General features: G+C 53.8%; 2 protein-coding genes across 5 annotated transcripts in view; one reads left to right on the top strand and one right to left on the bottom strand.

Moving 5' to 3' along the window:
* Nucleotides 1-308: 308 nt before the first annotated feature.
* HSD11B2 (hydroxysteroid 11-beta dehydrogenase 2) lies at nucleotides 309-21,171 on the bottom strand (the record flags this gene model as incomplete). 2 transcript variants are annotated; one of them, XM_081108579.1, is made up of 6 exons in its annotated part: nucleotides 309-1,255; nucleotides 1,419-1,556; nucleotides 1,658-1,843; nucleotides 1,951-2,163; nucleotides 11,188-11,271; nucleotides 20,670-21,171. In XM_081108579.1, 6 exons carry the CDS (start codon nucleotides 21,127-21,129, stop codon nucleotides 840-842), a joined length of 1,497 nt encoding a protein of 498 aa, XP_080964705.1. In that variant the 3' UTR covers nucleotides 309-839. The 2 variants fall into 2 exon arrangements, with proteins under 2 accessions (XP_080964705.1, XP_080964706.1); XM_081108580.1 differs by lacking the exons at nucleotides 11,188-11,271; nucleotides 20,670-21,171 and adding an exon at nucleotides 5,310-5,658.
* ZDHHC1 (zDHHC palmitoyltransferase 1) overlaps nucleotides 20,366-26,807 on the top strand; it is a gene marked incomplete at its 5' end in the record, with an annotated part of 20,150 nt that continues 13,708 nt past the window's right edge. For 2 of the 3 annotated variants that reach the window (XM_081108583.1, XM_081108584.1), the window contains one exon: nucleotides 20,366-20,642. The remainder of the gene's footprint in view (nucleotides 20,643-26,807) is intronic. The other variant, XM_081108587.1, reaches the window with a different exon arrangement.

Raw genomic sequence — 26,807 nt, 5'->3', positions numbered from 1 at the left:
CGCTAGCACTGGCAGTCCCAGGCTGGCCCTCTACAGAGCGGCCAGATTCCTCAGGGCGGGGGTGCCACTTGGGGAGAGCCCCCAGGCCTCCCTGTTGGCTTCATTGAGCTCCCCCATTCCCCAGGCCAAGGTTATCACCACCATTTCACTAGGAGGAAACCCAAACCTCTGGATAAATGATCTGTCCAGGTCAGTGAAGAGAGAAGGTGAGAACCAGAGTCTGTACCCAGAGCCTCGTCCCCCATGCTGAGTCCCAGAGGTTCCCCAGGCAGTTCCCAGTATGTCACACAGCCTATCACCCCTCCAAACACAGGGTCTCCCCCATTCTAGGAGAAATAGACATTTATTTAAAAATGGCAATCAGGCAAGTAGAATGTGCAGCCTCCCTGGGGCTGGGGTGGGTGGTCAGGGCCCTAATTCTTGAGCCAGTCAAGAAACAGTTGGGATTTACCCTTTGAATCGCAGCACTGAGGCCTCGTGCTGAGAAATAACCTGAGGGGGCCCCCAACCTACCCTGTCACTTAGTTTGCAGAGGCACCGACTATGGGAACCTGTCAAAGGCCACAGCTACGTCTTGCACTGAACTCCCCATCCGGCTGGGCTCTCCAAGCTGCCGGGCGAACCGCGTGCCCCCGTTTGGGCTCATGAAGCAGTAGAGAGGCCCAGAGGTTCACTGGGAAGCGTTAGCCTCACCAGGCCTGACCGGGGGCATCGGCAGGAGGTGGGCTAGGGTCCTTGAGGCCAGGCTCTAGGACAGACTCGGCCACAACGCCCAGAGAGGCCCCAGGGCTCATGGGACATCCTCTGCTGGGATAGCCGAGACCAGAGATGCACACTGCTCATTGGGCCACTGTGGGGGAAGGGCCTGGGCTTGGGTCTGGGTCTTGGGCAGCATCCTGGGTGGGCGTAGAGCCAGGCTTGCCAGGCCGCAGTGCACTTGGCAGACAGGGGCTGATGAAGAAGGCTTGCAGGAAGCGGCGCCGCAGGCCCTCGGGCAGGTAGTAGTGGATGAAGTACATGAGTCCCACACCGCGGCCCGGGTAGTAGCGGCTCGGCGGATGAGCTGCCAGCAGTGCATCGATGATGGCCTCTACAACCGGGCTGAGGTCGGGCAGTGCCAGGCTCAGCGAGTGCAGGAACTGCCCGTGTACATGCTCGATGTAGTCCTCTCCGTAGGCCTGCAGCAGCTCTTGGGGCAGGCTAGTCAGCAACAGTTGTTTGCGTCGCTCCCAGTTGCTCACATTTTTCACTGACTCTGGAGAAAAAGTAATAGAACCAGCTAGGGGTCAGCTAGGGAAGCCAACTCACCAGTGACCCACTTCCTGCCAAAGCCACGCCCATTCCAACCAGTCCCTGCCCCCACAGTCACCCCTCTTCCAGCCCCAGACTGTGACCTGCCCCCCAACCCTGACTCTCACCTGTCTTGAAGCAGCCAGGTTGGATGACGCTGACCTTGACCCCCCAGGGCAGAAGTTCACAGTTGAACGTGTCCATGAGCAGCACCACAGCCGCTTTGGAAGTCCCATAGGCCCCCAAGCATGGATATGGCATGTCTCCTGGGGATGGATTGGTGGCGGGGAGCTCAGCCTGGGCTGGTGACCCACATCCCTCCCCGTGGAGGGGCTCCTTTTCCGCTGCAGCGTGAGAATGCACTCACCTGCCGGGCTGCCCAGGGTCACAATACGACCCCTGGAACGGCGCAGAAGTGGCAAGAGGCCCTTGGTGAGCTGCAGTGTGCCAAAGAAGTTCACCTCCATGCAGCTGCGGAATGTAGCCAGTGGCGCCAGCTCCGCATCGGCCACTACATCATTGAAGCCTGCGTTGTTGACCAGGCCCCACAAGCCTGAGGGCATGGAGCAGGGAGGGAAATGATGGTCAGCCCAGCAGCAAACCTACAATCCCTGCCCTTCACATCCACCCTGCCACACTTTCCAGGAGCCGCCCACTGACCTGTGCTGGTAGTATGGGCCTTGGTGAACTCCAGTGCACGGCTGATGTCGCCTGGCTTGGTCAGGTCCATCTGCAGCAGCTTTAGGTGAGGGGAACAGCAGGCACGCAGCTCTAGGGCGCCGGGGCTATTCAAGTCCAACACAGTGGCCAGCACCCTGAAGCCCATGGCATCTAGCTTCTTGGCCGCCTCCTTGCCAAAACCAGAGTCACAGCCTGGCCAGGGCAGGGTAGCCAGTGAACTCCCACTGTGGCCTAGTCCAGCTTGAGACAACCCCAGGATCACCAGGGACCAGATGGGATCCAGGCCTGACACCCAACCTACCAGGAGTCAGCAGCCCTCCCTCCTCTCTTAGGCCCATCTCTGGCAGGCTTTGCCCCCTGGCTGAGCACTTGAGCATCAACCTTTTCACAGCTGTCATCTCCCTGACTCCCCATAGCAACCCCATCGATCATGGCTTATGAGCCCCACTTTACAGATGAGGAAACTGAGACCTAGAATTGCTAAGCTGCTTCCCAAAGTCACTCAGCACAGTGAGGTGGGGACTCTATCCCAGGTCGGCCTGAGACCCAGTCGCAGTCCTCGTGTCCTCCTGCCGGCTTGATACCAAGTTGCTGCTCAAATGGTCAGTGTTGCTGCACAGCCTCCCTTTCTTTCTGGCTGCCCTTGCCCAGGCGTTTTCTTCCTACCTGAACACTGAAGCAGCCGCCTCTTTAGTCCTGTCCCATCTTAATTCCTAAGCAGCCATAAAGATCTTTCCAAAAATGACAATATAACTGCTGAGAAAACCTTCCCAAGGCTCCCACAGGGAGTGGGATGAAGCCCAAGCCCTCTGCTCCCATCCTCCAGGCTCTGCCCAACCTGCCTTCCCAACCTCAACACCCCCTCCTGTTGTTCCAGGCAAGCGGGAGGCCCATCCCCAACTCACCCGACCCCCACCCTTGGAATTTCAATCAGTGGCAACAGTGAAGCATTCTCTGAGCTCCAGACCACTTGCCCCCGGGACAGGGACAATGATGGATGGAGAGGAGAACAGACCTGCATTTTAATCCCTTCCCAAGCCCACCAAGTGTGACCTGAGGTCAGTTACCACTCTTGGAGACATAACTTCCTGTCTTTGGTATGTAGAGAGAAACCACCAGGCAGAGACAGCGTGGGGGTCCGATAAGCCCCTGCTTCCTTGATTGTTCCCATTCCGATCCAGGGTCCTCACTGGCCTTCCCCCTGAGCAGAAGCTGCAAAGCTGCTCTGCTTTCCTGTTGCAGGACAGCTCTGCACCCCCTCCCTGCCACGAGGCAGACAACATACCTGGGCAGGGGGCCTTGAGCTGGGCTTTGTGTGGCTGGGGGCCTGCCAGCCAGTCCAGGCTGGGGCGGGGGGGGGGGGGTCCTGGGCAAGTCTAGCTGGGCAGGGGAATAAGCATGTGTGTGTCCATTTGCCTAAGCAACACCCTCACCCCAACCCCACCCCAGAGCAGACAGTTCCTTCACAAGAAAACTGGGCCTCCCAGCACAGTTAATGACACCTTGCACCTCATCTTACTCACCTGCACACACATACCTGTACATACCTCCAACCTACCTGCAGTGAACTGTGAGCAACACACTGGCTCACTCCCATGAGACCCCTGCCACCTATGTGTGCACAGATATGCACGCAAGGTACCCAGCCACTGAGCCCAAACCCTGACCCCAGGGCTGAGCTGCTCAGTAGCTTTGGCCAGTGGTTCACAGGGGCATTCTCAGGGAGGGGTAGGTGGCAGCTCTGGCAGGTGGGGCAGGACCTGGTCCCCTACTGATCCCACAGGTGATGAAGGGCCTCCAGAGTTTGGGGCACTGGGAGACTCGGAGCCTCTGATCTGATATTTAGGTGGGTTGGGATGGACAGACCTCTTCCCCTCCCCCATTGTGGGGCTTTGCAACTAGAGAGGGGGGAGCCCAAGTCACAGAAGGCATCCCTCCTCACACCTGCCACTCAGACTCAAGGCTACTGGTAGAAGCAAGCAAAGCCTGAGGTGAGATCTCAGGAAAGACCTAGTACTTGCCAATGGTCTGGGTCCTGTTGAGAAAGCTCAAAAATTAGAAGGCAGGAGGGGAGCTGGCCCGTCTCTGGGGGCCGATCACAATCTAGTCCCTACTTCATCCAGGAGGGTCTGTCATCTTTCTTCCTCAAACCCTGAAAGTAGGATCCCCTGAGTCTTTACACTGAACCCTGAACTCAGGTCTCCCCCGTCCAGCCCGAGCCCTGCTCTATCTCACCTCTCTTTGCTTGAAGCCAGAAGTCCTCGTGCCACCCTCACCCCGTCTCGGCACAGTCTGGATTCTTGCTCAGCATTCAAGGCCCCACCACATCCCAGCAGCCAAACTGATTCTGGATTGTCCCCTATCCAGACCATGCTCATTCCTGCCTTAAGCCTTTGTTCCACACCCTTTGTCTCACACAAAACACCTCCATACTCCACCTATCTCCACCCATCCTCTGAGGCCCAGCTCAAGGATGGCCTCCTCTGAGAAGTTCTCGGAGCTCCGTCTGATCATGCAGGGCCCCCTACTGGATTGAGATCTCAGAGAAGCCAGTCTGGTGGCTGAACCCCCGACCCAAGTCCAATGTAAAGGCAGAGCCCTGAGCATCTGCCCAAAGCCATGGGAGTGGGGGAGAGGGTAGGCTGCCCTCCCCCCATACAACAGAGCCAGTGCCCCCTGGCCTTTCTCCCCCTCCTCACTTCCGGCCGGGCCTCAGCCCCCCTTTCCCTTCCCTCGATCTGGTGACAGATTTATTCCCTGTTCCAGACAAAGGGAGCTCAGCCAGGCAGCCGAGGCACCTGAGCCCAACTCTCTAAGGCCTCGTTCCTGGGCACAAAGGACCGGAGGAATGGGGGTTGGGGTGCAGACTAGACCCTCTCTCAGGAGTCTGAGGGTGGTCAGCTGGACCTGAGAGGCGTCTGAATGCCCAGCTGTTTCTCACGATGACCTCAGGCTTTTCTGGGTTCCAAGGGCACCGGCCAATTGAGTGGTGAGGGTCCCAACTGCCCATCTAAGAGCCTTTCTCTGGCCTCAGGGAAGAGGTGAGGCACCCCACGTGGGGATGTTGGGCAGAGTTCAAGGGATGACCATCCACTGAAGCCCCTCAGAGATTGCTCTCCTGGGGAGGGGCCAAGCACAAACCCCGAACTCCAGGAGACTTTCTCAGCCATCCGCTCCCCAGCGCACCTGCCCACGCCCTGCCTCATTTTCGCTCCGACACTCCCGCAGCCGCAGGTAGTTAACCGAGACTTGAGGCGGTGCTTTGCTTCCTACTTGGTTCGCTCCCTGCACCCAGGGGAAGGGGACTCTCCTACTCCTGCGCTGGGTGCCCGCCTTGCCTTGGCGTGCCCACGGGAGTCCCCTGGGAGTCCGGTCCCGCCCTACAGCCTGCAATCCCCACGCTCCGCGCCCCGCGCACTCACCGGTGATGAGCACCGCGCGAGTGGCCACGGGCAGGCGTGGCGGGCGCGCCAGGCAGGACAATGCGATCCAGCCGGCAGCGGCCAGCACGGCGAGTGCAGCCAGCGGGGGCAGCAGGCGCTGGCACAGCCAGTCGAGCGCGGCCAACAGCGCCAGCGCCGCCAACAGCGGGCGGCCCAGACGCAGGTCGGCGCGCAGTAGCTGCAGCAGCGCTCGGGCAGCTACGAGCAGCCAGGCACCGCCCGACGGCCAAGGCCAACGCTCCATGGCTGCTGGCTGGGGCCGGGGCGGGCCGGGGCGGTGGCTGAGCTGGGGGTCGGGGGTAGGAACTCGGGGCCGGGGCTAGGGCGCGGGGTGCAGCAGAAAACGGACCGGGGACCGGAGGAGTACTCGCTTTCTTGGTTCGCCCTCGGGCCGAGCATATAAAGAGCCCTGGGGGCGGGGAGAAGGCGGGGCGGGGGCGGGGGGCGGGGCATCTCCCTCGCTCCTGGCACCCAGCGCCGGGCAGGTGCCCCCGCCCCCGCCCCGCCCCCGCAGCCAGAACTGCTTTCGAAGAAGCCGGAACAAAGTCCCAAAGTTGCTGCTGGAGGAGACCCCTCGACGCGGGCCGTGTCCGGGAGCGGGCCGGTCCGCTAGCCCCAGAGGTCCGTCCAGCCCCAGGGGTCCGCACCCGCTCCCGCCTGCGCCCCACACACGCTCCCGGGCCTCGGAGCCGCCGCTCCCAGGCGAACACCGCCAGCTCGCACTTGCTTGGGACACCTGAGGACACGCACAACCTCCCTTCCAAGCGCCCAGCACTGACAGCTCGCCGCCGCCGCCGGGGCCGGATCACCACGGGGAACCGCCCGCTCTGCCCGGCCGCCGCCGCTGCCTCCGCCGGCGGCACACGCGCCGCACTCCCGCAGCGCCATCGCACACGCCCTGACGCGCACTCACACCGAAGCTGTTTGGGGCCACAAAACCGGCTTGGCGCGGAGACTGGGGGAAGCAGGATAATCACCCGGTTCTTGGAAGTCCTTGCTCTGCCTTCCCCCTCCCAGCCCTGGGGATGCACCATCTCCTCCTCCTGCCACAAGTTCACATGTGAGGGGTTGCTGCGGAGACAGAGCGGGGGAGAACTGGAGTCATGGGGAGCGACTAGGCCTCCCATTACCTCCAGCCCACCCTCCTACCCCAGGGACTCCAAGAGCCGGGCCAATGGGGACACCTGGGGAGTCAGTGAGGGCAGCCTCTAGGACAGGGTGTTGCCTGCCCTGTTCCCATGATTCCCCAGGGGATAAAATAAGTGATGTGAGTGTGGGTGCATTTCCCTTCCTGCGTGTATGAAGGTTTGTGTTTGTGTGTGGCCTGGCGGCCCCCCACCCTGCCCACCCCCGTGTCTGGCACCTTGTGTTTGGCATTCATGCCAGGGCTCTGCCAGGCATTAGGAGTTGGTGCCAGTACCTGGCTGCCAGGCCCTGTGCTGAAGGCAGTAGGCGCTGCCCATGGCAGAGGGGCTCTCTCTGGGCTTCCTGTGGGCTTCCGGGCTTGCCCAGTGTCTCATTCACGCCCACACTAAGTCCTGGATGGTCGTGGACCCCCTCTGAGCTCTGTCGCCCATTCTATATTTTAGGTGCCCAGGATGTGCCAAGATATGCCTCCTCAAAAGCCTTTTCTACCCAGGCGTGACCCCTGGTGGGCCAGGGGGATCTCAGTGAGGGGCTGGGAGCCAGACTCACCTAAGGGGACAGGCTTTGGGTGAGGATCCATTTCCTGCCCAGAGCAGTGCAGTGCCCCTGCTATTTCTCCTATAAGTACAGATGACAGATCAGCCCTGGCCCTGTGAGGCAGGACTTGCTTGGAGAGGGTGTGGTGCCTGACCTTGGGTGCCTGTATTTATATACACTCTAGTTCATGGGCTCCATGGCTTGTCTGTGCACATATGGACCATCTCTCCCTGTGCCGACGCTGTGTCTGTGAGGACATTTGTATATATTGATGTTTCCAGTAACTCTTCCTTGGTCTGGGTCATCCTTTGGAAACTCAGGGAAACATCCCCCCACCCCCAAAACCTGCTGACTCCTGTTACCCTGAATCTATGGCCCAGACCCAGAGGTAGGCATAGCACCCTTGGCGTGGCTCCCTGATCTGAGCTGTACACCTGGATTGGTGGGACACCCCACCTCCACACACACACACACACACACACACACACACACACCAGTTCTAGTCACCCTACTGAGCCTGCCTGTAGTCTCTTCAGCTTCAGTCCATAAAGGCTTCCCTTTAGGGTTGGAGAGAGGGAATGGAGGAGAGGGTGAGGTGGATCCCAGGCAACCTTCAAGGTCAAGGCCACATAATAAGTAGTACCAGCATTGCCAAAAGCAGGAGTTGACGGGTAGGGAGGTGGAAGTGGGAAAGCAAGATGAACAGAAACTAAGAAACAGGATCCTAGGAAGTTCCTGGGAAGGAACCATGAAAGATCCTGACTCATTGGGAAGCCTGGAATGGGGCGAAGGACCTGCTGAGAGGGGGTGTGAGGAATTGTCTTTCACTGTAAAGTAGAAATTGGCTAGGACTCAGACAGGGAGGGGGTGTTTCTGGCTCAGCTTCTGGGACACTGCCACTTTGGACAGAACTTTTAATCTTGTGTGGCTTGGGTCTTGTGGGACTAGATGATCTGCCGTGTGTGTGTGTGTGTGTGTGTGTGTGTATCCCTCTAACATACTTCCTCCCACTTCCTAGGCCAGGAGGCCATGCCTCCTTCCCAGGATTTATGCTTCAGCCCCTGTGACCTCCTCGGGGGTAAACTGATCCCTTACCCCTCATCAGGTGGAGATGTTCTAGAAGTAGACTGAAGGTGGTTTGGGCAGTCATGGCTGGGAGTGGCTGGCCCAGCCCTGTCTGAGAACTGGTGCCAGGCTGTGCCTGCCCAGGGGCAGAGAACCAGCCTCTGCCAGACCCAGGAGTCTGGGTTGGCAGGGGCCTCCAAGGAAGAGAAGGGAAGGGGGCAGGAGCCCCAGCAGATAAGGCAGGGCCTGGCAGGGGCAAAGGAATGAAGGGCAACCAGAAGGAGAAGAGCCCCTGAGCCACTCCACCCCTCAGCCCTCAGCCCTCAGCCTCCCTTCGTTCTTAGTCCTGCCCCCTACCCTCACCCTTGGTCAGAAACCTGGTGAGCCCAACGCTTAGCATGCCCAGGGCTCTGGAGGGCCACAGAGTGGGTGGGGGGCCAGGGCTGGCTCCGGTTGGCTCCAGCTGAATCCAGCAGCTCACTGGCACCATCTGCTGGCCATGGGGGGAGGGCGTGGCTCTGAAGGGGATAAAGTGAAGGCTGCTGGATTTGAGGATGGGGAACCAAAGTGCTGAGGATGGGGTGCCAGGTGGCAGTCTTCAAGAGCTCAGGCTCCGTCTCCTGAGTGCACAGCAGGGTTCCTGACGTTAAACACTCCTATCGCCTCTTCCTCCCTCTGTGGCCAGCTTGGAGGAGGCAGCAGAGTCCCGGGAAGGCCCTGCCCTGCACTCTGCTCACCCCTGGCACCCCATCACCCTTCCCTCCTGGCATCATGCAGAGGGCCCCCAATGGCCAGTCTCTCCCCCTGGTTCTGAATCCCATCCTCAAAGACAGCACCCTTCCACTGAGTCCCTTCTGTGTGTTAGGCCTGTGCTGGGCACCGTGGGTTTAAGAGCTAACCACTGGCCCCTTCCCCACAGCAGCACACTCGGGCTCTGGCCTCTCCCACTGGTAACCAACTACAATAAAGAGTTTCTTGCCCTAGCCGGCTTGGCTCAGTGGATAAAGCGTCAGCCTGCGGACCGGAAGGGTCCCGGGTTCGATTCCGGCCAAGGGCACATGCCTGGGTTGCGGGCTCGATCCTCAGTGCGGGGCAAGCAGGAGGCAGGCGATCAATGATTCTCTCTCATCATTGATGTTTCTATCTCTCTCTCCTCCCTTTCTCTCTGAAATCAATAAAGAAATATATATATTTTTTAAAAAGAATTTCTTTCATCCTGGCCAGTTTGGCTCGGTGGTTAGACAGGTTCCATTCCTGGTCAAGGGCATGTACCTAGGTTGCAGGCTAGATCCCCTGCCCAGGTCAGGGTGCATGTGGGAGGCAACAATCGGTGTCTCTCTCCCATCAATGTTTCTCTCCCCCCCCCCCCTTCCTTCTGCACTCTCTAAAAATCAATGGAAAAATATCCTCAGGTGAGAATTTAAAAAAAAAAAGAACCTCTTTCACCTCAATCCTCTACCCCTTTCCTCACGCATTGTTCTCACACACACCCCGCCCCCATTCTCAGCCACATTTCTCTGAAATTGCCTGCAATCACCATCCCCACTCTCCCCTCCCCCAGTCTAGCTCGGAGTCAGCTTCCCCTCCTGACCTCACCAAAGGTCACCAGTGAATGCCATTTTAGTCCCCAAATACCCTGGACACATCTCTGCTTTCAGTTAACTTGGCTTCCTTGAAGCCTCTGCCCTGTGGCAGTCCTCATGCCCCAGCCCCTTTCTCCCTGGGGCGGCCCCCTACCCCTCTGACTCCCCTTCTGGAGCTTCTCTTTCTTTGGGTGAACCTCTGGCTGTGGGGACCCCTCCCTCAGCATGAGCTCATCTTCCCACTCACATGCTGGTGACTCCCACACTCCTTTCCAGCCAAGGCCTCCTCACTCTTGACTCCAGGCCCAAAGTCCAGCTGCCCCGAGAGGCCTCCCTTGGATACCCATAGGCCCCTCACGCTCAGCATGCCCGAGACGGTCTCATCATCTTCCCTAGTTCTGACAGCCCCCCGCCCCCTTCCTCTGCATTCCCTGCGCTGGCCTCCAAACCTCTTGCTCTGTCCCAGCCCTTGCTTGGGTACAAAGCCTCATACTAGCCCTCTGTAGTAGGCAGCACTATTACAAGTTTACTTTCAACGAATCTGAGGCTACCTGCAGCTAAGAAAACTGCTCAAGGTCTCAAGCTCAGGTGCACTTGAGTTTGAATCTTGGACCAGTGGCAAGATTCAAATTCAGGTGTCAGTGCAGGGCCATGTTTGCAGGGCCTCCTAGACTTCACGATGAGGGAGAGAACTGGTGATGGTCTTGAGCAAATGAGATCCCTGTTCCAGTTGGCCAGGGAATGGATTTGGGGGCAGGGGAAGAGTGGAGGCTGGGAGTCCTGTTGCATGCCGACCAGGGGACAGAAGCAAGGTCTATTTTGGACAAACGGAGCCCGAGGTGCTTGCAGACCTGCAAGGGTTCTGCCCAGAGGTAGCTGGAAGCGTGTGGTTCCTAGCACATCACTCACATGGCCTGGGACTCCTCGTGCCCTGGGCATGAACTGAACCCTCTCCCCATTTTCCGAGGCAGCCCATCCAGGCTGTGCACCTGGAACCCAGGCCCTTCGGTTACCTGGGAGAGGGGAAAGTGAGACGCAGGAGCATCACTCGTGTTTTCAGACAGTGTGTGGTCCCCTCCTCTGAATTTTTATTTTGCCTCCAGAACTGGAGGCAGGTGTTTGGGTGTTAGGGCCCTCAAGTTGGGAAGCACGAAGACAAAGTGTCCCAAAGGGTTTTCTGGACCAGCCCCAGGGAAAGGCAAGCCTCAGCTGGGAACATTTGCAGGGAGAGTTCGGCTGACTCACCGGCCTTCTTGGATCTTGCCGTGTGGCTTTGAGCTATTCATAATCCTCTGTTATATTTACTGTGTTTGCTGTATGCCAGTCCTTGTGTCCAGCTCGCTCGTACTTTATTTACTTATGCTATTCTCACATCATCACTATGAAGCAGGTACTAGCACATCACTCACATGGCCTGGGAGCCTGGGAGATAGCTGACTCACCTCCTCGTGCCCTGGGCATGAACTGAACACCCTCCACATTTTCCAAGGCTCCCCATCTGGGCTGCGTACCTGGAAATCCCCTTCCTATAAAGAAGAAAACAAATTCAGAGAGGTTAAACGGCATGCCCTGCGTCACACAGCCCCCCAGACGCTACGCTCCGAACCACAGGCAGCACTACCCCCTGGCCTTCCGCCTCGGAGGTTGGCATTGTGCAGTAGGCAGTACCCAGGCAAAAGCCCATCAACCTTTTAAAATTTGCTTCTGGATTAGAAACATGTCTCCCAACAGTAGAATTAAGGCAAGTGGTTCAAACTAATTCCAAAACGTGCTTCCTTACAGCTCCTATCACCCCCAATCCAGGCCTTTTCTTGGCAGAACAACTGCAAAAGATACAAAAATTAGTTGCTGTTGGCTGACTGGTTTAATTTATTTGCATATACATAACTCAGCCCCACCCCTGGTGGCTAATACCAGGCGCAGGGAAGCTGTGGCTGTTTTCTGATTGCTGGTGGGGAGGCCTGTGTGTGTTGTTTTTTTAAATAAACTGAAACCAGATGGAAGGGGTTTCTGTTCACAGCCTGGCCTAAAATGTTCTCCCGCAAATTCCTTGAAAAGCCAGCCACCTATGAGCAGTGCCTATTCTCCTTGGAGGTCCCTCGATACTGAGATGTAATAGTGAGCAGGGCTGGGGTTTCTAACGTGAAAACAAAGGGAAGGAAGGCCGCTTCTAGGCCCAGGAGCTCTCGGGAACAGGGTCATCTCCTGATTTGGGCCCTGGGCTGTGGCTTGAGTCAGAATCACCTGGACCAACCACTTGGTGAAAATGTGGATTCCAGACCCCCCACGTATACAACCATTTGCAGCACTAACTGCCAGCAGGAGCCTCCAACTCCCAGAACGGGTTGATTTTTGAGTCAGTGGAAGGGGTTACTCCCACCACCCCCCTGAAATGGGCCAGTGGTTCAAGGCGGTTATCGAAATATTTTTAACTGCCAGCCAGGTCGAGGGCTTTGTGATGTCCCTCGAACACCTCGTTAAGAGGTTGCTTGTTCAGAGAGATGAAGCAAGTGTGCCCGCGGGTCGGGGCGCCAGGGGCTTCGCCTTTTTCTTTGGAACGTGAATGGGGCATTGTCGTGGTGAAAGTCTGACCCAGTCCCCAGACGGGGGAGAGCCTTTCTCTTCCAGCTCCGACCTTCATCCCCAGCTCAGAGCACTGTGCTTTTGGATTCCGAGCCTTTTCAGATAATTGTGTCAGGTTACATAAGGTTTCGAGCTAGGAACAAAGGAAATTCCACGGGGAGCAGGCCTGAGAAGTTCCCGCATATAATTTGCTTTAAAGTATTCGAGGAAAAATGCAGGTGTCCCAGCCCTGTGCATTTTTGAGATAAAGTAGGAACAGCCAACAGCTTTGATGCAGGTACCCTTTCCCCATAGAAATGAGCCAGCGGTGGAAATACCCTCCCGCAGGAGCACGTGCGGGGCGGGTGGAGGTCGTTTGCAAAAAGGGCAGCTTTGACCTCACCGGCCCAGGATGCCTTTTTCCACCCTTGCTGCATCTCTGGTGACACATGTGGTAAATATAAGCCTTCGGTTGTCCAAGAAACATAAAATAAAAAACTGAATTACTGGCAGCCAAGCCTTCAAGTCTTTGGTCCCTAGGACTCCGCAGACACATTTTCCATATGCCATGATTTTTTTTTGTTTTGTTTGTTTGCCTCCAAGGGATGGCCCGGTGGCAGCTCTGTTGCATAAGGTGCTGTTTCCAAACACCTTGTTCCCAACTGGAGATACAGAATAGGTTTTATCTAGATCCCAGAGAGTTCTGGAGGGGTGACATGGTGTTCCCAACGGCACTGGTTATAGTCAACAGTGGGAAAGCTGCCAGAGCCTTCCCACCAAGGAAGCTGGGAGAATATTCTAAACACTGAGCGGCAGTTCTTTCTTAAAGCACAGAGCGGTCATAAAAACCACTTAACAAGGAAAAATTAATGGGAGGAAAATGTCTTGAAAGTAGCAAATGAAAAACAACTTTACGAGGGTCATGGAAAAAATAGATTTACTACCAAGGGATGGTGATATAGGAAAGTCATTTTACACCAAAAATAATTCAAGGAGTGGCATTTACTTTACAAAGGGCCTCACAAAAGAATTCCTATAAATAGCACACTCCTTTCCTTTGTTCTTTCCTTTCCTCCTTCCTTCCTCTGTTCCAGGCTCTGTGCTAGGGAAGCCATGGTGAGCTAGAAAAAGCATCATTCCTCCTCTGTGGGCTCTCTGGCTGGCTGGAGGGACAGCCCCTAATCAGATCACCACACACTCAAGGAGCCATGGACGGAAGGAACTAGAAAGCAGCGTCCCATGGTGCGATGGCAGCAATGTTTCCTCTGTTCTGAGGGCCAGAGAAAGCTTTCCCTGAGAAAGTGAAGTTCCAGGTCGGGAGATCGTCACGTGCAAAGGCCCTATAGAGAGGGAGCCTGGTCTTTTGAGGAAAGGGAGGCCATCGAAGCTGCAGGGGTCAGCCAGAGCCACGGAGCAAAGGAGGTCTTGGAGGCTGTCGTGCGGAGGAGGTTTTGATTCTAATTTTATGGCATATAGAAATACCACTCCCTGGGGGAGCAGGGAAGAGTCACTGAGCATTATAAGCAGGAAGTAAAAGAATCAGCTTGGCTTAAAAAAAAAAAAAAAATGACGGCCACAAGCTGTGAGGAGAATGGACTGACAGTGTGGGAGCCCACAATGGAAGCAGAAAGACCAGTCAGAGGCCGCGGTGCTTGCTGGGGCAAGAGCTGCTGGTGGTCATGGGGACGCGCCAAGTGGATGGGCTGAGTCATCCAGGGCCCATTGGAAAGGGTACCGTGACCCAGATGAAGTGGACTCAGCAAGCAAGAGCTGTGGCTGACCACGTCCCACCCAGGTTAATCTGATCATGAACATTTAATTCGATTAGCTGATGAAATGGTTAGCATCATTCCTGGTAGAAAGACAAAAAAGGTTTCGATTATGTGTATCAGTGTCTACTACCAACTGAGTACTCCGTGGGTTTACAGGCCTGACCGCGCTTTCAGCCCTACGCAGTAGCTATTGTTACCTTCATTTCACACAGGCACAAACTGAGGTTTGGGGGGTTAAGGAATTTGCCCAGCTGGTGACTGGCAGAACTGGGATCGAAACAAATACCCACTGACCTGCCCTGGGACAAGTGACAAGTCCCAGAAAGCCTGAGTACACGTTGGCCCTAAGGACAGGCCACCGGCTCCAGCCCAGGAGTGTCTTCTGGCATTTTTTTGGAGCCACGTAAGCTGGCTTAGGATCTTCTCACACGTGTGTGTGCATAAGCATTCCCAATTACAGTTGAGCTTTTCTCCCTGTGAACCCTGGGCAGACCTGCCTTGTAGATCATGGGCAGGAACAAGTCCTGCTCAAGGGGCTGATTGACTTCTGTTCCAGAAAAATGTGTCACATTGTCAAAGAAATTGTACAAAGCAGATGGGAGGAGCTGTAACAACACTTCAAGTAATGGGAACCCTGTGGGAAAAGGCCTGGGGTGGGAGTGAATGCTGCAGGTTCCAGGAGTTGCACAAGCCTCACTGGGCACAGGGATGAGGAGATGAATAGGGGTTTGCTGAGCATGGCTACTGGGAACCATGCTCTGTCTAAAGACAAAGGAAACCCCGCATTATCTTAAACAGAAGACTGGTTAGGTGATGTGTTCAGGTTAGGAAGATTTCTACCCACTGCCTGCCGAGGAGCAGGCAACGTGTGGCCTTCCTCAGAAGTGATGCCGTGGGCAGTGTCAGGCTCTGGATTGGAAACCATATGATGATGACAGACTCAGAAGATTACCATCAAACTGCCCCTGCCTCAAGCAAATTTAAAATGAAAAAGCTGTGAGGGCATCCTCAGAAAGCCTGACTTGGAGTCACTCAGACACACATCAAGGGAGTCTGAGCTGTCACTTGGATTTTTGTTTCAAATGAAACAGCTTTCATTGGTTAATGTATGTGTACTTAACCCTATCTAAAACCTACTGTCCTAGTTTCCTGTTGCTGCTATAACAAATCGCCACAAATTCAGTGGCTTGAAATAACACAAATTTATTATCTTATAGTTCTGGAGGGCAGGAGCTTGAAATGGGTCTCCCTGGGCTAAAGTCAAGATGTCAGCAGACGGGTTCCTTCTGGAGGTTCTAGGAGAATATGTTTTATTGCCTTTCCCAGCTTCTGAGGCCCCTACATTCCTTGGCACATGGCTTCTTCCTCCATCTTCAAAGCCAGCAGTGTAGTATCTTCAAACTTATCTAACTTTTTTGTTGTTGTTGTTAATCCTCACCCAAGGATATTTTTTCCATTGATTTTTAGAGAGGTTGGAAGGGAGGGGGAGAGACAGAGAGAGAAACATCGACCAATTATCTCCCGCACATGCCCTGACCAGCACTGGGGATCCAGTCTGCAACCAAGGTACATGCCCTTTACCAGAATTGAACCTGAGACCCTTCAGTCCATGAGCCGACGCTCTATCCACTGAACCAAACCAGCTAGGGCAAATTTATCTGACTTTTGCTTTCAGCGTCACATCTCCCTCTCTGACCTTCTCCCTCTTATAAGGGCTCTTGTCATCACACAGAATGTATGTGGATAATCTTGCATCTCAAGATCCTTAATCATATCTGCAAAGTCCCCTTTGCCATATAAGGTAACATATTCATAGGTTCCAGATATTAGGATGTGGACATCTTTGGGGGCTGCTATTTTGGGGACTTAATTTTTTAAAGTGGGACTACACCCACTTTAACAAATTAAGAGAAAGAATGGCAAGTCTGATAGCTAGGAGAAGGATGGACTGGAAGCAGGCAGGTTGATGTTAGGGAGACCAGACCAGAGGCTGCTGCAGAGACAGTAAGGAAGATGCTGGTGGTCTGGGCAGGAATGGAGTGGAAAGAATGAACACAGGACATGCTTCAGAGGGAGGACTGCCTGGTCCTGGGAACTGTGGGGGTTAGATGGGCAAGGACTAGGAGGAGACTGGGAAGATGGTAGTGCCCTTTGGAGGGCCAAGGGGAAAAGCAGGTTTGTGGCGAGGACAGAGGCATGTAGAGGCGTGTTGCATCTCGATACCCAGGGAACAGTCAGGAGAGGTGCCTCGGAGGCAGGTGGACCCAGAGTCTAGAGAGCTGTGACTCTCGCGGCCTTCTCTCCCTGTGGGCATAAACGGGCTATCCTCCACCTTGATTTCTGGGTTACCATCTCTGTTTGACCCTAAGTTCTCCTATTCCAGATAAGAGTTGAGAGGCCATCTTGTATTTCTGAGACTATTGATTTTTCTTTTGTGTGTGTGAAAATGTAAGAACATTGCACAAGCAATGATAATCAGTTATTCATTAAAAAGAATAATCATGAGAGAACCAAGATGGCGGCATAGGTTAACGCCGGAGTTTGCTGCCTTGAACAACTACTTCAAAAGTGAAACTAAAAGATGGAACGGACATCGCCCAGAACCACAGGAACGCTGACTGAGTGGAAGTCCTACAACTAGGAGGAAAGAGAAACGCATACGGACACGCAGAGGAGGCGCAGTGCTGAAGTCAAATTCTGAGGTGGGGAGTGCGCGGAGCGGGCTGGCGGCGGAGGGTGCGGTTGGCGTTTTCAATCGGGAGGGAGTCGCAGACTCTGAGCTCCAGATACGGGCGAGTCTTTAGGGACCCAGACTCAAACGGGAGAAGAGGGACTGTCTGGCTTCGGTCAGAGCAAGTGCAGCTTTCTCTCCGAGGTTTGCAGCGGTTGCTGGGACTCTGTGAGGCAGAGCCCCTGGGGACAGGACTGAGAGCCGCCATAACTGCTCTCTCCGGCCCACCCTATTGATCCTGTGCGACCCGACCCGCCCAAGCCCTGCACAGAGGCATTTGCTGGATAGCCTCAGGCAAAGGCTAGATTAGCACCTCCCTAGAGGACAGAAGTTCTCTCACTGCAGACACAGCCGATTCTCACAGCCACTTGGCCTGGAGGTCAAACCCTCCCTGGTATTAGCTACAACAATCAAGGCTTAACTACAAGACTGCGCACAAAGACCACTAGGGGGTGCACCAAGAAAGCATAACAAAATGCGGAGACAAAGAAACAGGACAAAATTGTCAATGGAAGATATAGAGTTCAGAACCACACTTTTAAGGTCTCTCAAGAACTGTCTAGAAGCCGCCGATAAACTTAATGAGATCTACAAGAAAACTAATGAGACCCTCGATGTTATGATGGGGAACCAACTAGAAATTAAGCATACACGGACTGAAATAACGAATATTATACAGACTCCCGACAGCAGACCAGAGGAGCGCAAGAATCAAGTCAATGATTTGAAATGCGAGGAAGCAAAAAACACCCAACCGGAGGGGCGGAATGAAAAAAGAATCTAAAAATGCGAGGATAGTGTAAGGAGCCTCTGGGACAGCTTCAAGCATACCAACATCAGAATTATAGGGGTGCCAGAAGATGAGAGAGAGCAAGATATTGAAAACCTATTTGAAGAAATAATGACAGAAAACTTCCCCCACCTGGTGAAAGAAATGGACTTACAGGTCCAAGAAGCACGGAGAACCCCAAACAAAAGGAATCCAAAGAGGACCACACCAAGACACATCATAATTAAAATGCCAAGAGCAAAAGACAAAGAGAGAATCTTAAAAGCAGCAAGAGAAAGAAACTCAGCTACCTACAAGGGAATACCCATACGACTGTCAGCGGATTTCTCAACAGAAACTTTGCAGGCCAGAAGGGAGTGGCAAGAAATATTCAAAGTGATGAATACCAAGAACCTACAACCAAGATTACTTTATCCAGCAAAGCTATCATTCAGAATTGAAGGTCAGATAAAGAGCTTCACAGATAAGGAAAAGCTAAAGGAGTTCATCACCACCAAACCAGGATTATATGAAATGCTGAAAGGTATCCTTTAAGAAGAGGAAGAGGAAGTATAATAGAATCAGAGACATAGAAAGGGAATGGACTGACTATTCTTGGGGGGGAAAGGGGGTGTGGGAGATGCGGGAAGAGACTGGACAAAAATCGTGCACCTATGGATGAGGACAGTGGGTGAGGAGTGAGGGCGGAGGGTGGGGCGGGAACTGGGAGGAGGGGAGTTATGGTGGGGAAAAAAGAGGAACAAATGTAATAATCTGAACAATAAAGATTTAATTAAAAAAATAAAAATAGCCAAAACCGGTTTGGCTCAGTGGACAGAGCGTCGGCCTGTGGACTGAAGGGTCCCAGGTTCGATTCCGGTCAAGGGCATGTACCTGGGTTGCAGGCACACCCCCAGTAGGAGATGTGCAGGAGGCAGCTGATCGATGTTTCTCTCTCATCGATGTTTCTAACTCTCTATCCTTCTCCCTTCCTCTCTGTAAAAAATCAATGGAATATATTTAAAAAAAATAAAAAAATAAAAAAAATAAAAATAATAAAAAAATAAAAAGAATAATCATTCCTTCTCAAATATTATTAATGGACAAAACATATTCTCTGAAAATAACAGTTGGTGGTACTAAGAATTCTTTTTTTTTTCTTAACCCTTTGAGTGCCAACCAATATCCTAGGCACTATGCTAAAATTGCCAAGGCATTTTTGCTGATTTTACAGCCGTTTAGGAAAAAAATTATGAATCACAAGTAAATGAAGTTACATATTCAAAAACTTAAGGAAACCTTTACTACACTGACATATTTAGCAATATCATCATCACTAATAAAAGCAGACTTAGAACTGGACGCCATTTCGAAGCTTTGATAGCGCTCCCGGCACTTTTGGCGAAAGACAGGAGGAGCGCGATCGTGCTCCCCGGCACTGTAGGGGTTAATTAAGGTATTACATATGTGTCCTTATCCCCTCATTACCGCCCTCCACCCCCGAGACTATTGATTTTTATTCCACATCAAGCTTGGGTTTATCAGTCCTGGAAACAAGACTTTAAGTCATAGAGATCGCCCTGGGCGGTATGGCTCAGTTGGTTGGAGCAGTCCCATGCAGGTTCAATTCCCAGTCAGGGCACATGCCCAGTTTGCGGGTTCAATCCCTGGTGAGGGGGCGTACAGGAAGCAGCCGATAGATGTTTCACTCTCACACTGATGTTTCTCTTCCCCTCTCCTTTCCTCTCTCTTTAAAAAAAGAAAGCAAGCCCGAGTTCATGGGCGAGTTCATTCTGAGTATCCCCAAGGAAAAGGGGAGAGCTTTCAGGGAAACCAGGTCCACAGGGAGGTTCCCCAGGTGGGGAAAGAGAAGAGAGTCTGCAGGCCCCGGAACAGAGGACCCAGGCGCCTGTCCTCTGTCAGCCCCCAGGAAGCAGAGCCTAAACCTCAAAGTCCTTGTGGACAGGACAGTGGCTATGGCGTCAGTGCTAGAGAGGACTCAGGACCACAGGATGCTTTTCAGGCCGTGGCTGTAGGAGATCCTGGTCCATGGAATAACCTGGGTAAGAGGAGCTCAGTGGAGACCAAGATTAAATTGCCCACCAGGCTGGAAGATGAGGGCTCCCAGAAGGATTTATGCTTGATTTACAGGAAATAAAGGAAGAAGATACTTTGCACAACATATTTTAAGCCAGTGGTTCTCAACCTGGGCTGCACATTAGAATCACCTGGGAGTCTTGTTAAAACCTGATTTCTCGGCCTCATCATGAGTAACAAAGAAACAGAACTTCCGGAGGATGAGGCCCAGAAATCAGGATTTTAACAAGATCCCCAGGTGATTCTAATGTGCAGCCAAAGTTGAGAACCACTGTTCTAAGCCCTTGTATTTCACCCTTTATATTATGGAGCACCTGCATACTTAGTTGTCTAGCTCTGTCTTCCCCTTCGCCTGGAATCTCCATGAAGAGCAGGGACTCATGGGTGTTCCCTACCGTACGTCCGGTGCCCTGCACATACGCTCGTTAAAATGTGCAGGAATCTCGCCGAGGACGGTGGTCTCGGGAGAAACTGGAAGGGGGCGCTTTGGGAACAAGTTAGGGTTTCGACAAGACAAGGTGTGGGTTGGGATGGCGGGGGACGAGTTTTCTAGGAGAAAGGCTGTGGAGGAACCGGGAACGGGCCGGCCGGGCGCCAAGGGGTCCTCGAGCCACAGCTCCCGGGCTGCCGGCGCGAAGTGACGCAGCGCGGTTTGGCCGCTGTGGGGCGCCGTAGCCCGCGCCGTTGCCAGGGGAACGGGTCCAGCGCCGGACGAGGCCCAGCCCGTCTCGGCCTGGCCCGGCTGCACCGCCAGCCCGCGGGAGCCCGAGCCCGAGCCCGAGGACTCGCCGGCCTAATCGCCGCCGCGCAGCCCGGGATGGGGTTCCGCTCGGGGATGCGGCGCGGCCGGGTCCCAGGGGCCATCCCGACCGCGAGGGTCTGAAGCGCGGCCGCCCCGGGGAGGGTGGACGGCCGGGCGAGGGCTGAGCCGCCGAGTGACCTTGGCGGGGCCGCCGCGACGCGCAGGTGAGGAGCTACCGCCGCGGTTCTCACCTCGAAGCCTGGCCTCGGCCACCGGGTCGCGCCGCCGCCCCGCAGCCGGGTTCTGCGCTCGCCTCGGCCTGGAACCCCGCGGCCTGGGCTCCGGGGACGCGTCCGAGCGCGGGGCTGCCTTCCCGTTTGTCTTTATCAGGTTCACAGATGCGCATTGCGAGCCTACTGTGTGCCAGGGGCGGGGCCCCGAGGGCTCCGAACAGCCAATCTCCACGGGGTGTTGCGGGGCGGGGGCGGGCGGAAGTGGGTTCAGGTGGGGATGTGCGCCCTGGAGGTGAGCGGGCGGGAGACGCTGAGGCTGAGACCTGAGGCCGAAAAGGGGCCGGCGTTGCCAACAGGGGAGGGGAGTTTCTGGAAGAGGGAAACGCGGAGTGCAATGAAGGATCAGAAAGGGCGAGGGAGGGAGCCTTGAGAAACGCGGGGGGCGTTTAACGCGACCCCAGCAGCAGGAGGACACCATCGAAGCGTTTTTGACGTCGTTTCCCGTTTTGAAAAGCTCGCCTCCCTCTGGGTGCGGTGGGCAGTGTGACGACAGGGCACCAGGAAGTCAGCCGAGGGTCGGCCTGGTCCCGCCGGTGGCACGGCGCCGCCCAGACGCACTGAGTCTCAGGGCCCGGACCCGGGAGGGGGGGCGCGTTGTCCTGCATGTTGTTTCTAAGGGAGAAGCGAGGGGCCGGCCCCCTCCGAGGCCAGCGAAGCGCCGGCAGCAGCGCCTGGTGCAGAAGTGCCTGCCCTCTAAGTGCTAGTCGTGGTGGTTCTCATCAAAACACTGGAGGGGGGCGATGGTGGAGGCCTGGGTGAGGGCGATGGTGAGAGGTGGCTTCACTTCCCTTGTGGAAGGAGAGCCGGGTTCAGACCGGGAGAAGGGTGGTCCCTGCTGTTGTGGAACTAACTGGTGGTTCGCTGCGGGAGACGGGTTTATAAACATAATCTTCATGAGATGGAATAAAAGCAACACTGGTGCTTAATGAGCCAGTTTTGTTTTTCTGACTTTGTTCTGTCAAAACTTTGTTCTTAATGACCGTCTCTTGGTGGGTGTTCCTGGAGGCTTACTCCCACAATCATGTGAATCGATTTCCTGGTTAAAATCAACAGCCCTGGCCTCCGCTCATTGGCCTCATTTCTGCTTCATGTTACTGCTCCGTCCTCCTCGTCCCAGTTCCTTGGCTGAACGTGGATCCCAGTTTGCAGCCGTTGGTTGCTCCGGGAGGAGAATGACACGAAATGTTTGCAGACCACATCTACTCAGGAATGGCCGAGGTCAAGCTTCTCTTGACCTCGCATCAGACCTCGGCGTGTTGTTTATGCGAGGAGCCCAGCCTTATGAGGCCAGGGCCTGAGAGGTCTACCAGGACGGCCTGAAGTTCCAGTTTATTTTCTGGGAATTGTTGTGATGTGCATCTCTTAGTCACTTTCCAGGATCTGAAGGCCAGAGACTTCTCTGGTACCTGTGGGGAATTTTAATAAACAAAGAACTTGCCACTACAAGTTCTTTTTAAAGACTTTTTACACTGTAATACAGTGTGCACCATGTCCTCCTTGAAATGGTCAAATTGGGCATCTGTTAAATCTTGTGGAAAATTATTTTAAAAGCAGATCCTGGGGGGAAAAACAGATAACTTATTTATAAATATCCGTAGAAAATCACTCGCACGGCAACCTTGAATCCTCTAGTCAAAATAAAAGATGACAAGATGACTGGGAGCAAAACATTTCTGTGGTGTGTTTCTTCGCTTTGGGTTCAGGATTCACGAGGAGCTGAGCTGCCCTAGGCCAAGGACGGGAGCAAGGTCCTGCCCAGCAACTCCTGTCCCTCTGTCCGGTTGCCTGGTTCTGGCTTGGACAAGACCCCAACAGCTCGTAGGGAGCTCTGCGGCTCTTCCTCACAGCCCTGCAGCTGAGCGAGTCAGAACTGCTCTTGAGACGGGGAAAGCACTGAACTAAAACGGAGCCCTCTTGCGGCACGGTTGGCAGGCAGGAGTTCCTTGTTTGTCTGGCATGGCACAGGGCTCTGGCTCACGTGAGCACATTTGGTCCACACGGCAGCCTAGTGGGGCCGGAAGGGCAAGAGGTGACACTGCTCAATTATGTATTATTTAACAGGGTTTTTTTTGGTGTGTTTTTTTTTCTAAAAGCAGTACATGCACACAGTAAAAACAAAAACAAGAACACAATTCCTATAGTACCAAGGCATACGCAGTAGAAGCACCTCTGTCTCACTCCTCGCCAGGTCCCGTTCCCGAAGGCTGCCCTGTGTTTGCTCTCTTGTGTTTCCTTCCTGAGACAGCCCATCCATATGGGAACACAGGTGTCTGTCCACCTGCCTTGGTTTTTGCTCACATGGTGGCACTCTCTACAGCCATCATACATCTTGCTTTTCCATTTACCTGTCATTTCCTCCCTCCTTGTTTTTGACATTGAATAGCATTCCATTGTGTGAACGTGCCATAGTTTGTTCATATTGCTTTTGTCCTTTATTATTACAAACAAGACTGTGTGTATCTTTGTACTTTGTGAATATATATATATATATATATATATATATATATATATATGATAATTACCTAGAAATGGAATGTGGGCCTAAGGGTATATGTGTTCTAAAGCTTGGCAGCGTGGCCAGATTGCCTTCCAGCTAATTTGTTTGCAAGGTGAATGAAGGAGAGACCCAAAGAGGTGGCTTTATGAAATTTGCACCTCCTACCTGGGTCCCTCAATCTGTTGGTGGCAGTACAGCTACCAGAACCAGGCTCTGACTCTGGGCTTAGCCCTCATCTCTTGGTCCAATCTGCAAACCCACCCCCGCATTGGTGGCTCAGGTGTCTGGATCCCCAAGCCTCTCCTCTGACCCTCCCAGTCCATGGCCTCTCTCCACACACCCTCTTTAGTAATTGCGTTGATTTCCTGAGATCTCAACCATCCTGCAGGAATCCAGGAATGGCCTCTCCAGGGCTGGCACTTTCCTCCTCACCTTGGTTCTTTGGACAACGCCATGAATGCACGAATCTCAGAATCGCATCCCTAAATATTTTTTTGCATAGGAGCAGAGGTGGACAAGAGGGAAGTGGATCAGTCATGCAATTATTTTACCGTTAGTTTCATGTTCCACAGTTCTTATAATAAGAACTTGAAATGTTACGATTTCCTCATTTAAATAAATTGAGGTAGCCTAACCTTATTTGGAAAATGCTATTTTAGGCTTTTAGCAGGTGAATGTTAACAAGAACAGATTATATTGTCATCCTGGCAATGGGCTTCACCTTGTTGGAGCAAGGCAGGGGCCTGCACAGCCCCTCTAGTCGCCTTAGAATCCAGGTGGGTCCTTAGCTTACCAAGGTGGCAGCTGCCTTTGGCTCTGACACTCCATGGGGCCTCTTCCCTCTGTCTCTGCCAGCTTGACTCTTGGTTTGTTCTGTGGCAGCAGAAGATACATGAAGGATCATTTGTCAAGGCCTCCATACCTCAGCCCACCAAAGATGCAGCGGGGAGCATTCGGTCGGCAGGGGGAGCTTGACCTCCACCTCTTGACCATCTCCTCCCAAAGTACAGGGCGGCTGAGCTGCTGTAGTGTCAGTACCCCCCCCCCCCCCACACCACACACACACTTTCCTCTCTTGATCATGCTCGCTTCCCCACTGTGATGTGAAAGCTTTCCAAAGCCCCTATCACCTTTCTGTCACTCCCCTGCTTTAAACTTCCTGCGACTTCCTGTGGCTCTTTCAACAATGCCCAAGCTTTCTCACTTCACCTCCTATGATCTAATCCTGCAGCTCCCATGGCTCATCTCTCTCTCCCCTGCCTGCCCCACTCCTGCTCCCACCCATCCACCCTGTGTTCTGTCACACTGAACAGATGGCCCTTGCAAAGCTGCAAACACACCCTCGCCCATTGTTCTGATGTCTGTCTGGGTCTGTGTGGGCCCCCAGAAAGCAAGCCCCTGAGGGCAGGCGCCTGGTCTCATTTGTGTTTACATCAGTGCACACAGGGGGCTGGGCCCCAATAAGCACTGACTGGGCCAAGGTGTGAGTGACAAGCTGGCCACTCACATGGCAGCCTAGTGGGGCCGGAAGGGCAAGAGGTGACACTCCATGTTGTCCAGGAGCAGAGCCATGGATCTTTCAACCTGGTCTCCAAGAGCAGTGCTGAGAGGGGGCGGGACAGCCAGTGAAGTCCCCGGGCCTGGTCCCATCAAGGCTTGAGGCCCATCTGGGATTCTCTCTGACCTCCCAGTCTTTTTTAAACTGAGGATATGTTTGTTTTTTGTTTGTTTGTTTTAGAGAGGGGGGAATGGAAAGAGAGAAAGAAAGAGAAACATCAATGTGAGAGAGAAACATTTATTGGTTGCTTCCCGTACATGTCCTGACCGGGGATGAACCTGTAATCTAGGTATGTGCCCTGACCAGGAATTGAACCTGTAACCTTTTGGTATACGGGATGACGTTCCAACCAACTGAGCCACACAGGCCAAGGCCCTCCCAATCTTTTTAATCATTTTTTTTAGGCCAAAAGAATGTGGTCAACTCTGCGAGGGAAAATATCATCAGTTAAGAGCTTATGCCTTGGGCCAACTGGCATGTCTCCTGACAAGCTGAGGCATCTACTCTAGAATGCTGCCACTGCTTCAAGGGACTTCGACCTCATAGCACTGTCCCCTCATGCACTACCATCAGTGGTACCTCTCTGGGTTCAGAGTACCTGGTTTGGAGTCAGAGCCACCCCAAAGGCTGTTTGTATAGGCTTCTGGCCCCAGATGGTGACTCCTTCCCCACCAGGTATCTGGGCTGCACCAGGGCTAGGGGTGCCTGCAGCCACTGCTAGTCCACTGTGGGCAGTGGGGCATGTCAGCAGTGTGCCTCCGCTGCTTTCTTTAGAAAGGCCCTCAAGGTGTAGGGCTGTTAAGATGTGATGAGGCAGCCTGGCTGGTGTGGCTCAGAGGTTGAGTGTCAACCCAGGAACTAAGAGGTTCCCCGTCAGGGCACATGTTCCGGTTGCAGGCTCCATCCCCAGTGGGGGCATCGATGTTTCTCTCTCATCTCATTGATGTTTCTCTCTCTCTATCCCTCCCCCTCTCTCTCTAAAAATCTACATATATATATATATATATATATATATATATATATATATGATGTGATGAGGCAAAAGGAAAGCCAGGACTTAGGGATCCCAATTCATGGGTTCCCTTCAAAGTCATTGCCCTGGTGATGATGTCACTGGAGAAGCGATGTGCAAGCCACAGGGATTTGCCCCCTACCCTGAGCAGAACCATCCAGCTAAACTGTATTCACAGGGCTTGACATGGTGACCATAGACTGTTTCCAAAAATCAAGGACAAAGATTTGCTACCTCTGGGGACATCCAAAATAAAGTGATGTCACTTCTGATGGAAGGTGAAGTTACAATGGCGATCCAGTGGCCCAGCTCTTATGACACTGTGTTCCTTGGGACCACTGACATAAGAAAGCAACGTCAGCCAACCCCATCACTTTGGACATAAACCTCCTAGAATATCAGATGTAGTAGCCTCAGTCTGGAGAGATGTGGACCTGCCCAGAGGGCTATTTTAAGGGTAATTATGGTGCCTATCATTTAGGGAGCATTCATACGTCAGGTTTACCTACAGTATCGCTGATCTATACACAGCCCTAGGTAGGCAACCCTAACCCGTTTTCAGATGAAGGAACTCGGGCCAATCAGCTAGTAAGTGCAGAGCCAGGACTCGAACCTAGATCTGTTTCCTCCAAAGCTGGAACTCTTTTTTCACCTTTTGCTGCTTCTTATTGGAGACAGAGGACTCCATTAGAGTCCCTGGGAGAAAACTAGGGTCATATCCTTTAGCTTTGAGTGAGGCTACGCAGAGCTGTCTTCAGATATGCCAGGCTTAGCTTCCAGGAGGCTCTGAGTCTCGGGCGGGATGAAGGGCAGAGTGAGTAAGTGCAAATGTTCCGCAGTCAGGGTAATAGCCAGTGGGCAGGGGCAGCTGGGGCAGGGCAGGTGAGGGTACGGGCAGGTTTGGGTGCGCTGTGCCTGTGCAAAACAGGGGAGTTGTGGGTGCCTGGTGGCTGTACAGATTGAAGGCGGGGCAGAGTGGGACAGATGGCTCTGGGTGGACCAGGTTCCACACCATTTACCATGCCCACA

The sequence above is a fragment of the Myotis nattereri genome (genome assembly GCF_964212035.1).
Source record: "Myotis nattereri genome assembly, chromosome: 15".
Lineage (NCBI taxonomy): Eukaryota > Metazoa > Chordata > Mammalia > Chiroptera > Vespertilionidae > Myotis > Myotis nattereri.
The sequence above is the reverse complement of the archived record's forward strand: the minus strand, read 5'-3'. Positions and strand labels throughout refer to the sequence as shown.